Source organism: Eutrema salsugineum, unplaced genomic scaffold (genome assembly GCF_000478725.1).
Source record: "Eutrema salsugineum unplaced genomic scaffold, Eutsalg1_0 scaffold_11, whole genome shotgun sequence".
In the NCBI taxonomy this organism is placed as follows: domain Eukaryota; kingdom Viridiplantae; phylum Streptophyta; class Magnoliopsida; order Brassicales; family Brassicaceae; genus Eutrema; species Eutrema salsugineum.
In genome coordinates, this window is record NW_006256901.1 from 9,074,153 (window position 1) to 9,089,317 (window position 15,165).

At 35.1% G+C, this 15,165-nt stretch overlaps 1 protein-coding gene across 1 annotated transcript; it reads left to right on the forward strand.

Annotated features, from left to right (window-relative positions):
- Positions 1 to 1,421: 1,421 nt before the first annotated feature.
- LOC18026073 (protein CHROMATIN REMODELING 5) lies at positions 1,422 to 13,565 on the forward strand. Its single transcript, XM_006409626.2, has 31 exons — positions 1,422 to 1,725; positions 2,389 to 3,213; positions 3,354 to 3,421; positions 3,642 to 4,064; positions 4,235 to 4,459; positions 4,660 to 4,743; positions 5,020 to 5,079; positions 5,179 to 5,282; positions 5,460 to 5,511; positions 5,890 to 5,953; positions 6,451 to 6,544; positions 6,625 to 6,712; positions 6,810 to 6,944; positions 7,111 to 7,302; positions 7,389 to 7,456; positions 7,820 to 7,913; positions 8,011 to 8,135; positions 8,214 to 8,277; positions 8,449 to 8,655; positions 9,170 to 9,412; positions 9,504 to 9,614; positions 10,002 to 10,088; positions 10,180 to 10,359; positions 10,529 to 10,609; positions 10,716 to 10,976; positions 11,209 to 11,364; positions 11,476 to 11,653; positions 11,740 to 11,921; positions 12,031 to 12,378; positions 12,478 to 12,571; positions 12,749 to 13,565. Exons 2-31 carry the CDS (start codon positions 2,475 to 2,477, stop codon positions 13,132 to 13,134), a joined length of 5,193 nt encoding a protein of 1,730 aa, XP_006409689.1. The 5' UTR covers positions 1,422 to 1,725; positions 2,389 to 2,474; the 3' UTR covers positions 13,135 to 13,565.
- The last annotated feature ends 1,600 nt before the right edge of the window (positions 13,566 to 15,165 follow it).

A 15,165-nucleotide genomic window follows, 5' to 3' on the forward strand; every position in this document is an offset into this window, starting at 1 on the left:
AAGCAAATCAATGACAAAACTTCAATGTCAGCTCTTGAAATTCTAAATTCTAATGAAAACTATTTTGAATTTCGGTTGAAAGTCTCTTATTTTATTATTTGATGTATGATTTTAAGTTTCAGTTATTACATCTACAAAAAATAATAACTACATTTTTACGAGTTCATATGATATTCATATTACCAAATACAAAAAATTAGATTAAACTTATAGAAAAATATATATTAATAAATTATATTAAAACAAAAAAATCACATTTAATGATAATATATTTACAAATTTAGATAATATTTATATTATCAAAAATAAAATTATGTTTATTTTGTAGAATAAAATGTAATTTTATAAGGTATATTAAAATAAATAAAACACATGCGTGTACACGCAGGTATTCATCTAGTAACATTTAAATCCAAGGCCAAGGGAATCACCTGAATAAGATGTAAGAAAACCAAAACACTTAAACTCAGCCTTGCAAACTCCTCTGTATAGACAACAATGAACACAATTCCTATAACGGATACAAAACCATGGAGTTAGTTACACAACAACCACGGAACTCAAAACCATGTAACAACGGAAGATAACAAACTAAAAAAACAAAGACGAACGCAAAGATATAAACAAACAAAACAAATATGTGGTTAAGAAAATAACATATACCTAAACTAAATAACAAACGACAAACATTAAGAACCAGCAAAAACTATGAAAGATCTAGAAAGGCAGGTTGATATAAATGTATAATAGTCTAAAGATCTAGGTCAAGTTAGTTTGTAGGTTATTTTTTTTGTTTCATTAAAATGGTAGTTGTATGTCAAATGGATTATAGACCCAAGTATTCTGTGTATTAAAACCAATATTAAACTACACGACAAATTAGAAATTGAAATCGGGTTTGGCGTTTTTTTTATGTAAACCATGTTAAACTTAATTTAAACCATTAATTAGGATATTAACCAAATTTTAATAAGGGACAAAAAGTAATTAACCACTATAAAATTAAATGAGAGGCCTTAAAACTAAAAATTTACTTTGCTTTTAATATATATGATATAGACCCAATTAGTATTCTGTGTATTAAAACCAATATTAAACTACACGACAAATTAGAAATTGAAATCGGGTTTGGCGTTTTTTATGTAAACCATGTTAAACTTAATTTAAACCATTAATTAGGATATTAACCAAATTTTAATAAGGGACAAAAAGTAATTAACCACTATAAAATTAAATGAGAGACTTAAAACTAAAAAATTACTTTGCTTTTAATATATATGAGGATGATTATACATAATTTGGAGTTCCTACCCTAACCCTAAAGTAACATAAAAAAAGGACCATAGTCTGTCTATAAAAAACAAGGGGATGATTAGAGAAGGGTTTTTATACGAAATAAAACACAACCACAGTCAGCAAAAATACAATTTATCGTCCGATAACCCCAATCTCTCTCTCTAGACACAAATATACGCTTTCTCTCACCTCAAAATCCCCTCTCTCTCCATCTCTCTCTCGTTCTCGCAGCCGACGATCCATCCAAAACTCCGATTACCGGTGATCGTCTTTCTCCCATCTCTCGCCGACCTATCTGTTCCACTGAATTACGATCTACTATTACGAGAAAACCATCGGATACAAACTCCGAATAATCCCAGAAAAAAACGTTTCGAATAGAGAACTTCTTTCTCCAGTTTCCGTTTGGTTTTCCGACGATTAGATTAAGTGAGATTCCTTTAAGGCGTGTTTGATTTTCCAAATTCATGGCCGCCACTTGTTGCCCCGTTGTTTTCTGATTTTCCCACGAGTTATCTCGTCTCTGTGTGACTGTGTTGAATAGCTATTTCCTCTAAACCTTTGTTTTTGCTTCTTCTTTCTCTGGATAATATGTTCAGAGCGTTTCAATTTCTCTATTCAGATACCAGATCTCTAGGGTTCATTTTAGCTTTATTTGGATTGATAATTCGAGATTTATAGGGGCTTTAGCATTCGATTTGAGTTTATTCGTGATTTGCGTTGTGGATCTACATTCGACCCTTGAAGAATTCGTTGCTATTCATTGATGTGAATCTCCTGATTGCTTAGACATTTATCCGCGTTTATGCGCTCGGTCTCGTTGTTTTTGCCCAATTGAATCTCCTTTGTTGTGGCATAGATGGAAATGAGAAATCCATTCATGTGACGTGCTCCTGGAATTCTAGAATATTCGAAATCTCCGTTGAAACCTTTTGATTTCAATGTTATCTTCCTTTTCTTACTGTCTGCTGCTCTGGGTTTCTGACAATGATAACTAAGTGCGAAGTGTTGTAGCTTTTATCAAAATTCTTGTACCATTTTATGCAGCTTAATAACTCCTTCGTCTTCTTTTTTTTTTCCTTCTTTTCTTAGCCTTATTCAGACATTAGGAGATTGTGGTTGTTGCCGGCTGCAAGAAATTCAGAGCGGATTTAAATTGCTGGCCTTCATGTGAGAAGATGGCTTTCTTTAGGAACTACTCGAACGATGCTGTATCACATAATGTTATGGATGAAAATGAGGAGCGGCAAAATCCTACTACTTTTCAGAGCTCACCTTTGAATGAAGATATTGATGGTACATATAGTGAAAGAGGCTTTGACATGAACATGGACGTACAGTATCAAAGTGACGCAGAACCAGGATGTAGTATTAGGCAGCAAAATCAGACAATGATGGATAATGTAGCTGGTCCCGTGGATTCCCAGTATCAATCTTCGGGAAGGAGAATGGGTGTATCTGGGAAGTGGGGTTCCACATTTTGGAAAGACTGTCAGCCAATGGGACAGGGAGAGGGCTCTGGTCCAGCCAAAGATTCACAATCTGGTTACAAAGACGCAGAACATTCTGAAGACAATCTCTCCATTCGCAGCGAAAAATTTGATTCTGAAAATGATAATGAAAATGAAAATGAGGAGGACAAAGAAATGAAAAAGCGTCAAAACGGTCAAGCTGAAGTTCCAGCTGATGAAATGTTGTCTGATGAATATTACGAACAGGATGAAGATAATCAAAGCGACCATGTGCATTACAAAGGGTATAGCAATGCTATGAATTCTAGATCACTGCCGCAGACAGATTCCGCTATCCATAGCAAGTCAAGGACCTCAAGAGCAATTCACAACAATAGTCACTACGGTGATGGTAATTTTGGCCACAATGGTGATGCTGATATGGACTATGAAGAGGAAGAAGATGGTAAATTCTTCTAATTTTTATCCTATCTAGATTGATTGCGTTGTTTATTTGTAACGGTACGAACTTGCGTCATGTTTTTTCTTCCCATGCCAAGTACTTGGTTTGAGCTTCAGTAACATTTTAATCTTATTTCTCATCAGAGGATGACCCTGAAGATGCTGACTTTGAGCCCTATGATGCTGTTCCTGGTGGCGATGCAAGGAAAAAGGTTTGATGTCCTACAATTCTTGTGTTGGGATACATATTTTTTTTTAGAATGAAGCTCGAACTGAACAAAAGAAATGTAGATAATTTCTGACCCACTTTATTAACTACGTTTGCTATTCGAAAGGAGAAAACTTCATTATAGCTAAGATGTTATGGTCTAGTTTGTAAGTTGTTATAGTTTTGATGGGATTTCTTCCAACTGAGTGGTTATTTGCTTTTAGCATGACCAAGCTTGGGACGTTTCTGATGAGGATCCTGAGACTGATGATGATATCGATCTTTCCGATTCTGAGGATGACTATGATACAAAAAAGCCTAAGATTAGGCAGCAACAAGGTAAAGGTTTCCGAAAGTTAAGCTCTAAACCTGAACGAAAATCAGTCCATGCTTCTAGTCGACAAAAGAGGAAAACATCATATCAAGATGACTACTCAGCGGAAGACTCTGACAATGACATCGATGAGGGTTTTAGAAGCATGCCCAGAAGAGGGACAACTCTCCGACAAAACAATGGAAGGTCTACCCATAATATAGGACAGAGTAGTGAAGTTCGGAGCTCCACCAGATCAGTTCGTAAAGTCTCGTATGTGGAGAGCGAAGACAGTGAAGATATAGATGATGGGAGAAATCGAAAGAACCAAAAGGTATGATATCTCTGTTACATTTCAAGGTTATATATTTTCCGTCAACTTGCCTATTTCAAGATTAACTCCAACTATTTGACTTAGATTAGCCGTTAATTCCGAAGTCATGCCCAGAATTTTAAAGGATTTACATTCTCTGTTTTTTTTTTTTTCTGATATATGGTGGTTAGGATGACATGGAAGAGGAGGATTGTGATGCTATTGAAAAAGTGCTTTGGCATCAGCCAAAGGGCAAGGGTGAAGATGCTCACACAAATAAAAAATCAATAGTTCCTGTTTTAGTAAGCCAACTGTTTGATACTGAGCCAGATTGGAATGAAATGGAATTCCTAATAAAATGGAAAGGTCAATCACACTTGCATTGTCAATGGAAGTCATTAAGCGATCTCCAAAATGTATGTCTGGATGACTCATTATTATTTTCATTTTTGATCATTCTATTGCATAGATATACGTACACAGTTACCCACGATGTCTCCACCCCTTTGACAGCTAGTAATATCTGCTGTGTGGCTGGTTCAAAAAACCGTATTTGTGGTATGCTATATTTTTTTAAACAAATTATTGTTTTGCTGTGTATGTTGTGTTCTTGCAGCTTAGTGGCTTCAAGAAGGTCCTTAACTACACGAAGAAAATGACAGAGGAGATTAGGTACAGGACAGCACTCTCACGAGAGGAGGTAATGTTTGAATGGTGGCAATATTTTCTGAGTTTTAGTATCGTTATATCCCATAAGAAAACACTGATGATCTACATCATGTTTCTATGTCTTATTTTTCTTGTCAAACCATGTAAGATATTAACTTTTTTTTTTTATATTTAGGCACTATTGTATTAGACATGTGCTCTATAGTGTTAATTGGAATGTGTCATTGTGTTAACTATATCTGTCAGAAACGTTGGTATGGGATATATATCTGAAATTCTTTCACCTGATATATTTCTAACCTTATAGATTGAGGTCAATGATGTGAGTAAAGAAATGGATCTGGACATCATTAAGCAGAATAGTCAGGTTAGTGTTTCCGGTACATCAAACTAGCAATCTATTATTGTTTTTGCAAATCATGTTAGAGTATGCCTACTGTGAGCTAATTTAGTTTCTGTGATTTAGGTAGAAAGAATAATTGCCGATCGAATAAGCAAAGATGTTTTAGGTGATGTGGTGCCAGAATATCTAGTAAAGTGGCAAGGGCTTTCTTATGCTGAAGCAACTTGGTATATATTCTTTCATTTCTCTTCTAAATTAACTATTTTCATCTTTTGTTGTTGTCATTGATTTTTGATGAGAGGAAGTGGAAATCTGATCGTTTGGTTACTCGTTGCTAGTCCTTGCCGCTTCACGAAAAAATGAGTATCTACTCAACTATATCACTCTCTTCTTGTTTTATATAGGGAAAAGGATGTCGATATTGCATTTGCACAGGTTGCTATTGATGAATACAAGGTAGAGTTTGTTTCTCTGTTTTTATTTTTATTTTTCAACTCTTTGTCCATCTATGTTTCCTTTTCCCTTCCACGTAGTGGTAATAAGAAAATTTGGTTCAAATTTTGTAGTTACGAGGTGACAGCTGTTAGTTCTTTGACAGATGCAGTTTACATCCTTTTTTATAGCACAAGTTTACATGGAAACATTCATGCTTACTAAATATTAAGTAACTTTTTTTTAGTCAGAAGTCTTAATGTTCAGCTTATTGAATTGTTCTATTATACTTGTCTATCCCTCGTCTATTAAAGTCGGAGTAGTGTTTACATGGGATCCATTTCTGCTAAATCAGATTCATTAAAAAATCTAGGTTTCTCTAATGAGGTAATTATGATTCAGGCTCGTGAAGCTTCAATTGCGGTACAAGGGAAAATGGTGGAACAGCAGCGTACAAAAGGAAAAGGTCTGTTACGTGAATCGGTAGTTGTGTATTTTTTTTTGGCCATTATATGAAAACTCGACATTTGAGAAACTGTCTTAACCTTGTGAACTGGTTCCTGCTAGTTTACTATCTTCATTCTTCGCCTCTTGAATCCGAAAAGGATGCTCATGTAAAGCTTGCTTTAAAGCTGACCATCGATATATCTTTTCTTCATTCACTTAAGAATGCTTTTTTCCTGCTGCTTTCTTCTGCTGTACACATAATGGTTTTGCTCATTTCTGCTAACAAAACTCATGAATGTGAACGACACCATGTAATAGAAAAAATAATGAAATACAAAAGAGAGCACCGATATGATTTAGATGCTCTGTCACCTTGCTATGTTTATGTTGATTGTGGTAGTTTTCTGTTTTGTCTATGGTTGCATATTTATGCTTAGTCGCCCACTTTATATCTGAGATTATAGGGTAGGTGAAAATCTTTTTCTAATTCCTAGTCGTGGTTACTGTTCTGTGTAGCAAGTTTGCGGAAGCTTGAGGAGCAGCCTGAGTGGCTGAGCGGAGGTACGCTACGGGACTATCAGCTGCAGGGTTTGAATTTTCTTGTTAACAGGTGAGTTTCTTCTCATTTCCATAAGTGCCGATGATGCTTTGCCGGTCTGCTTCTAATGGTCGCTTCCTTTCATATTCCAGCTGGCTTAATGACACTAATGTCATTTTGGCTGACGAAATGGGTCTTGGTAAAACTGTTCAGTCCGTTTCGATGCTTGGGTTTTTGCAGGTGAGCATTCTTTTGCATTTCAAGTGAGCACTTAAGTTTGCTTCTCAGCATCCCACATTTCATGAGTTAAGATTTATTTATTTCTTTTTGCTCGCAGAATACCCAGCAAATTCCAGGTCCATTTCTTGTCGTCGTGCCTTTGTCAACATTAGCTAACTGGGCTAAAGAATTCAGAAAGTGGCTTCCTGACATGAATATAATAGTATATGTTGGCACCCGGGCGAGTCGAGAGGTAAGAAACAAAACAAATGATCAGCTAGGTTTCGATTTTAAGTGCTTTGACTTTATGTCTCCACCAAGTTTCAGTATGGACAGTAAAACAATGAATTTTTGACAACATTTTAATTCCTCTCTTCCTCTGTTATAGAATTTTGATTTTTGTAATGTACTGGCTTCAGGTATGTCAGCAATACGAGTTTTACAATGAAAAGAAAGTCGGCCGGCCCATAAAATTCAATGCACTGTTGACTACTTATGAGGTGGTTCTAAAGGATAAAGCTGTTCTCTCCAAGATTAAGTGGATTTACTTGATGGTGGATGAAGCACATAGACTGAAAAATAGTGAGGCACAGCTGTACACGGCCCTTTTGGTATGTGACTCATCCATGTACTTTTATCTATTTTCAAGGTTCCTCTTTGGTTGTTCAGAATGGGTAGTGTTTCTTCTCTGTTTCAGGAATTTAGCACGAAGAATAAACTACTTATAACTGGTACTCCACTACAGAATAGTGTCGAAGAACTGTGGTATGGTTTCTTTCCTTGTTTAGCCTTTCTTTGGAGATGGCCGCTTTTATTATTTCTGATTAAAAATTAATCATGAAACTTGTAAGCTAATGTTCTTTGTTTGTTTATACTTTTTGACATTGTTGATTTTTGTATTCTACGTGGTTGATGCACTTTTTATTAGTGCAAACTAGCTCTTGAGAATTCCGATGATTCGTTTCTATTGTCACTGACAGTTAATTTTGGATATGTATATTTTATTTTTGTTGAAAGGTACCGACACATAATGATTCATTGCTAAGACATTTTACACGGACTGTGTCCTTATAGCATACAATACTTTTATACCTTTGGACTGCTCTTATGATAAATGATATTTTGCAGGGCTCTGCTCCACTTCCTTGATCCTGCCAAGTTTAAGAATAAGGATGAATTCGTTCAAAACTACAAGAACCTTAGCTCATTTAATGAATTGGAGGTAAGCTTTGTCCATTGCATAATATTATGCTCTCTTAATGAAATATAGCTTAACTATTATTCAATCGTCCACTAGCTTATACTTCTTTGGAATTCAGCTCGCCAATCTCCATTTAGAATTGAGACCCCATATTCTACGACGAGTGATTAAGGATGTTGAGAAGTCTTTGCCTCCAAAAATTGAGCGTATACTAAGAGTTGAGATGTCCCCGCTTCAGAAACAGTAAGCATAACTTCACCCAATTCCTGTTGACTCAAATCTTTCATTATTGTTAACAACATTCCATATGTTCGGTTTTAGATACTACAAGTGGATATTAGAGCGCAACTTCCATGATTTAAATAAAGGGGTGCGCGGTAATCAGGTGGGCCACTTTATGATGCACCCAGGTTCTCATGTTTATGGTTATGAAATAGTTATCTCTTTTCATTCATCCCCACTGTAAATTGGATGGATCATATGAATTTGCTTCGACTTCTTTAGTTTACAGGTAATACACACGTGAAGCTAACAAATTCTTAGTTACGATCAACAGGTTTCACTTCTAAACATTGTGGTGGAGTTGAAGAAGTGCTGCAATCATCCTTTCTTATTTGAAAGTGCAGACCATGGATATGGGGGTGACATAAACGATAACAGTAAACTGGATAAGATTATTCTAAGCAGCGGAAAGCTAGTTATCCTAGATAAGCTACTGGTTAGATTGCGTGAGACTAAGCATCGTGTGCTTATCTTTTCACAGGTGTGGTTCAATGACTTTTCTTCTTCCTAATGGATTTTATGCTATTGGGATGAACGTAGTGATATATCAGTTCCACTATTCTCCTGCTGTTCCTTTGTTAGTGTGTGTCCTGTAGGTCAATTTGTTCTTCATAGGAGGTTTTCTTATGTTGAAATGAATAATGTGACATATGATATTCCATTACTCTCTTGCTATGCCTAATAGATCTATCATGAATATTTTTGGATAACCTCTTTCAGTTTTTTGGTTTGTTCTAGATCTTATTATACGGTTCAGATTAATATCTAAGGTCCATCGTCTGTATAAGTGTTACACATATGTTGCATAGTTTGTTGCTGTTAAACATAAGTTGCTTTCCCGAAAACTGTTTTGGTGATCAAAATTTGTTTATATAAAAGCTGGAGCTCCTTTAAATTAGTAGCCCTTCAAATTCTTTCATCTTGTCGATAGGCTTAACTCTTAAATTACATTTGGCACTTAATGAATTAATCATTTTGACCTGTTTGCTTTACAGATGGTAAGAATGTTAGATATCCTGGCAGAATACCTGTCTCTTAGGGGATTCCAGTTCCAGAGACTGGATGGTAGTACTAAGGCAGAACTGCGTCAGCAGGCAATGGATCATTTTAACGCACCTGCCAGTGACGACTTTTGCTTTCTTCTTTCGACTCGAGCGGGTGGACTGGGTATCAATCTTGCTACTGCTGATACAGTCGTTATATTTGACTCTGATTGGAATCCACAGAATGACCTGCAGGTTTTTCCTCCTACAAAAAATTATCTTCTTTTGGATTTAAATACTCGTTATCACTATATGCTGATAATGGAATCCAATACTAATATACCAGGCCATGAGCCGAGCGCACAGAATTGGACAACAAGAAGTCGTGAACATTTATAGATTTGTCACTAGCAAAAGTGTCGAGGAAGAGATCCTGGAGCGCGCTAAAAGAAAAATGGTACACTAGTTCTAGAAAGATACAAGCTCAATTATCTTTGCATGAATTCTTTAGCAGCGCCAGTGAATTTTTAGCTCTGCATCCTTACCTTTATGAACTGATTCCAGTTTAGCCATGTTACTAATTCGTTAACCGGAATACTTTACCTATTCATATAGTCAACTTTACATTCAGCTACATGCAATTACTATTGCTTTTTTGGTTTTAAGGTTGTTCTTTAAACTTAGTTTTTCTATTCACTTCGTTTGTGTTGTCATCTATTCATGTTGTAAGATCCATGTTTAATAATCAATCGCCTAGGGATGAGAGAGGTTAAAAACCTTAATTTATATTTGTACATCTCTTTTTCATATAATGTAGTAACATTTTTTGGACACCATTCTATAGGTTCTTGATCATTTGGTTATTCAAAAACTGAATGCGGAGGGTAGGCTGGAAAAACGAGAAACTAAAAAGGGAACTAATTTTGACAAGGTAAGCGCATCTTTTGAATGCGTATCATGGTTGTTTGATTTCCTTTCAAGGATTAATTTCTGTAAGAACAAACCATGTACTTGTATTTTAGAACGAGCTTTCTGCAATATTGAGATTTGGAGCGGAAGAACTTTTTAAAGAGGACAAAAATGATGAAGAAAGCAAAAAGCGGCTGTTGAGTATGGACATTGATGAAATCCTAGAGAGGGCAGAGCAAGTAGAGGAAAAGGACGCTGGTGAATCAGAACATGAACTGTTGGGTGCTTTTAAGGCAAGTTCAGATGTTTTTCTCTTTTTGTCTTCAGTTTAGGTGAATCAAATAGATGCAGGAGCATCCCAAAGTTATTGTCTGCTTTGATGTTATTGGCCTAAATCTCTCAATCTTTTTAATGCTTATATTTGTGAAATGCTTTACTCTGCTAACATTTATGTGCATTCAGGTTGCCAACTTTTGTAATGCTGAAGATGATGGGTCCTTTTGGAGTCGTTGGATAAAACCTGAGTCCGTGGTCACGGCTGAAGTAAAAATTCTCTCCTATAACAATTATGTCCTTTTGTTCATAGATTTCTTTTTCACATAGTCTCTTTAAATTTATCAGTTTCTAAACTTGTGTTACCTTTGTATAGGAAGCTCTTGCACCACGTGCTGCTAGGAATACGAAGAGTTATGTGGATCCTAGCCATCATGACAGGAGCCAGCCTGAGAGGACGAGTAAAAGAAAAAAGAAAGGATCTGAGCCTCCAGAGCCTACAGATAGAAGTCAAAAGCGCAGAAAAACTGAATATTTTGTTCCTTCAACTCCGATACTAGAGGGGACTACAGCTCAAGTGAGAGGCTGGTCTTATGGAAATCTTCCTAAGAGAGATGCGCAAAGATTTTATCGAACTGTAAGTCGAAACTATTCTTATCTAATGTTTCTTTCTGCATATTTCTAGATACTGGAAAAAGGTTTGGATTTAAGGCTCCTCAAATTGTTCGTTGCTAATAATTTTATGGTTTCCTTGGCTCGATGAGTTTCTAAGTTAATTTTTGGGTTGTCCCGAGATTGATGGTTTACCTAGTTTTACTCTGTGACGTTTTTGAACTACTGCTTGTTACATTTCTTATTTAATAATTCAGGTCATGAAGTTTGGTAACCACAACCAAATTGCATGTATTGCGGAAGAAGTGGGTGGTGCTGTTGAAGCAGCCCCGGAGGAAGCACAGGTTGAGCTATTTGATGCTTTAGTTGATGGGTGTCGGGAATCTGTTGAAACAGGAGAATTTGAATCAAAGGTAAAACGTGAAATAAAACACCTGAACTGGAGGCTCTCTTCTTTATGTTTTTTCCAATTGTTCGTGGTCAACTTAGATATTTCCAATCTTCCTGTTTGCTATTCTATGTAGGGTCCTGTGTTGGATTTCTTTGGTGTCCCTGTAAAAGCAAACGAATTATTAAAACGTGTGCAAGGTCTGCAGCTTTTATCAAAGCGCATTAGTCGATATGACGATCCAATTACACAATTCCGGGTGTTGTCATACCTCAAACCTTCAAATTGGTCCAAGGGGTGCGGTTGGAATCAGAGTACGTGTGAGCTTATTCACTATTATTATATCAGCATCTGCCTTATGTTTTGTACTCTAAAACTATTAAATGTTTGGCTTTCTCAGTCGATGATGCGAGATTGCTTCTGGGAATACTTTATCATGGTTTTGGGAACTGGGAAAAGATAAGATTAGATGAGAGTCTTGGACTTACAAAGAAGATTGCTCCTGTTGAACTTCAACACCATGAGACTTTTCTACCCCGTGCTCCAAACTTAAAGGAGCGTGCTACTGCACTTTTGGAAATGGTGCATATTACTTGCTATGATTTGCGTTGAATTTTTCCCCTTATTTATCAATATTCTTATTAACCTTCTTTGAAGAACAGATTAACAGTATGAAAATTACTTTTCACAGGAACTTGCTGCAGCAGGAGGGAAAAACGCGAATGACAAAGCATCCCGTAAAAATTCTAAAAAGGTTAAAGATAATCTTATTAATCAAATCAAAGCACCTGCAAGAGACCGAAAAGGGAAGTCTGGTCATGCCAATGTAAGTTCAACAAAAGATGGACCTCGGAGAACCCAAAAAGCTGAACCGTTGGTGAAGGAAGAAGGAGAAATGTCTGATGATGAGGAAGTTTACGAGCAGTTCAAGGAGCAGAAATGGATGGAATGGTGTGAAGATGTCCTGGGTGATGAAATCAAAACTCTTGGACGTCTACAAAGATTGCAAACCACGAGTGCAGATCTGCCAAAGGAGAAGGTCAGTTTTAATTTTATTTTATCTTCCATCGTTGATATAGCAGGCTTGCTGTGTCTCTATCTGATATAATCTCAAAATTCCTTGCGTGTCAACAAATAGGTGCTTTTCAAAATCCGGAGATACTTACAAATCCTTGGGCGGAGAATAGATGAAATTGTTTTAGAGCACGAAGAGGATTTATACAAGCAAGATAGTAAGTAATGCAACCTCCGCTTACATTTCAGCTGCATTTATCTTCTGGTAAACTTTGGACTAAAGTTTACGACAGTTGGAGTAAACCATGCTAGCTTTAGTCTACAAGTACTTTCTTACTCGGATAACCATTTTGAGGCCCATGATTGTGTATCGCTAATGGGAAATCGAAATGCAGGAATGACAATGAGATTGTGGAACTATGTTTCAACTTTCTCAAATTTGTCCGGGGATCGACTCAATCAGATCTACTCCAAATTGAAGCAGGAGAGAGAGGAAGAGGAAGGGGTCGGACCATCACACCTCAATGGGTCATCCACGGGTAGGAACTTCCAGAGGCAACAGAGATTTAAAACAGCAGGGAATCCCCAAGGATCGCAGCAGGTCCACAAGGGCATTGACACAGCAAAGTTTGAAGCATGGAAAAGGAGAAGAAGAACAGAAAATAATGATGTTCAGTCTGAGCGACCACCGATAACCAACTCTAACTCACTGGGTATACTCGGGCCTGCACCATCAGATAGAAGCCATCGACCACGTCAAACTGGATTTCCCCCGAGATAAGTTTTACTCTGTTCTAGTACCATGCCATATGCCGTGTGCTCCTTCCGGTTGAACACTGGTTTTGATAACGGATTCAGAAGTTCAACAACATAGAAACCCGGAAGGTTCATTTTTTTATTAAAAAAAAAAAGAAGTCAGGAAACACAGCAGCAATGTTCGGTATTTGGTTGCTCAAAAATTGGAGATTGGCAATGCCCGATCAGCTGATGCTGATGGAATGATATATACCGGAGAATGAAAGTCGTAAATTTCTTACTGAGCAAAGTGATAACATTTACCAGGTGATTTGCTTAGGTAAAATAGAATGTGGATGTAGTCGAGCTGCTAAACTCCATTTCCTTTTATATATACATATATGTTACCCATTTGGAATAGAGCAAAATCAAATTGTACATTACCAGTTTTGTTAATTTTAATTTCCATATTTCTGTGTGCGCGCGTCTACTATCACTCTTCTAAAGTGTCTATGAAAAAAGGGGACGCCATCATTTGTATATTTTTTACTTGTTCTCTTTTGCTTTTGCCAAGAAAACTTGAGAAAAACTAAATGAGCCGAATCATTTGTATCAATATGTTGATCTGGTGAAACTTCAAATAAATCCTGTAAACTAGAAAAAATGTGTATATATCAGAAAAGTGTATGACGTGGTCCTAAATTTCGGGATCGATACTATCATTTCAGAAATCAGGGCTCAGAAAATTGAAAAATTACTGGGTTCATTCCTGTAGATGGTGAATAAACCATTTTGTTCGTCCATCTTATTTTAGTTTTGTTCGTCCATCTTATTTTAACTAATAAAAATATGACATTTAATATTATATTTAAATAGAAATACAAAATTTAAAATTAAATTAAACACAAAACAAGTTCAAAATATAAAATCATTAAGAATAAAACAAATAAAATCCAACCCTAGGGTGAATCCAAGAATTGTTTAAATTGAAAAATTCCTGAATGAACCATTTTATTCATCTCCTCTTATGTTAACCAATAAAAAAATATAACATCTAATATTACATTTAAATATTTTCTAATGAAAAAAACTAAATTAGAAATTAGAAATAGTAAACCGAATCATAATGTTTAATTTTATTTTAACTTTATTTTGGATAAACAAATATATTTACATAATTATTTATTTTATTTTTAAAATTTTAATTTTAGGATGCTAACTTTTTAAATTTTTTTGATATTTTAGGATATTCATTAATTAAAAATTAAAAATAAATAAATAAAATAAATTAAGAATATATAATCATTGAGCTTATTGTTTTATTTAAGGTTTAGGTTGGACAGTGGCGGACATAAGTAAAAATTATGTATGGCACGTACCATACACTAACTTTTTTTTTTCTTCAAATAATCTGTATAAAATTTATATAAATGCATCAAATCAAAATATTAATTACATTATATCCCCCATACTAAAAATATTCTTAGATTCGCCCATAGGATTGTTTTTTTTTTTTAAATGTTTTTATATGTTTATTTCGTTTACTTTAAATTTTATATTTTTGTATTGCTATAAAAATATAATATTAGATGTTATATTTTTATTAGTTAAAATAAAAAGGGGTGAATAAAATGGTTCAACCTTAAAGGTGAATAAAGTAGTTCAACTTTAGGGGTGAATCCAATAATTTTTCTTTAATATTAGATCAATTAAACAGAATACGCTACTATTATTGTACTGTAGAAATCCTAAAAGAAATTACACACCAAAACTTTAAATTCTAATTAATGTATAGAAATTATTTCTTGCATCTGCTTCAGCAAATTTTTTTTTCAAGGTATATATTTATTTTAGCGGAAATGTTTTTGTCAATTTATGAATTATAGATTTTTATGGGTAATTTAATTTTTTTCTAATTTTTTTTTTCACAGATTATACAAATATTAAATTACAAATGTATATATATATATATGCAAATAATTATCTAGTTATATATAATTGAATATTATATATATATAAGAAAATTGGAAATAATGGGATTTAATTTCCTAAATCTTCTACATATTAGTAAAATTTT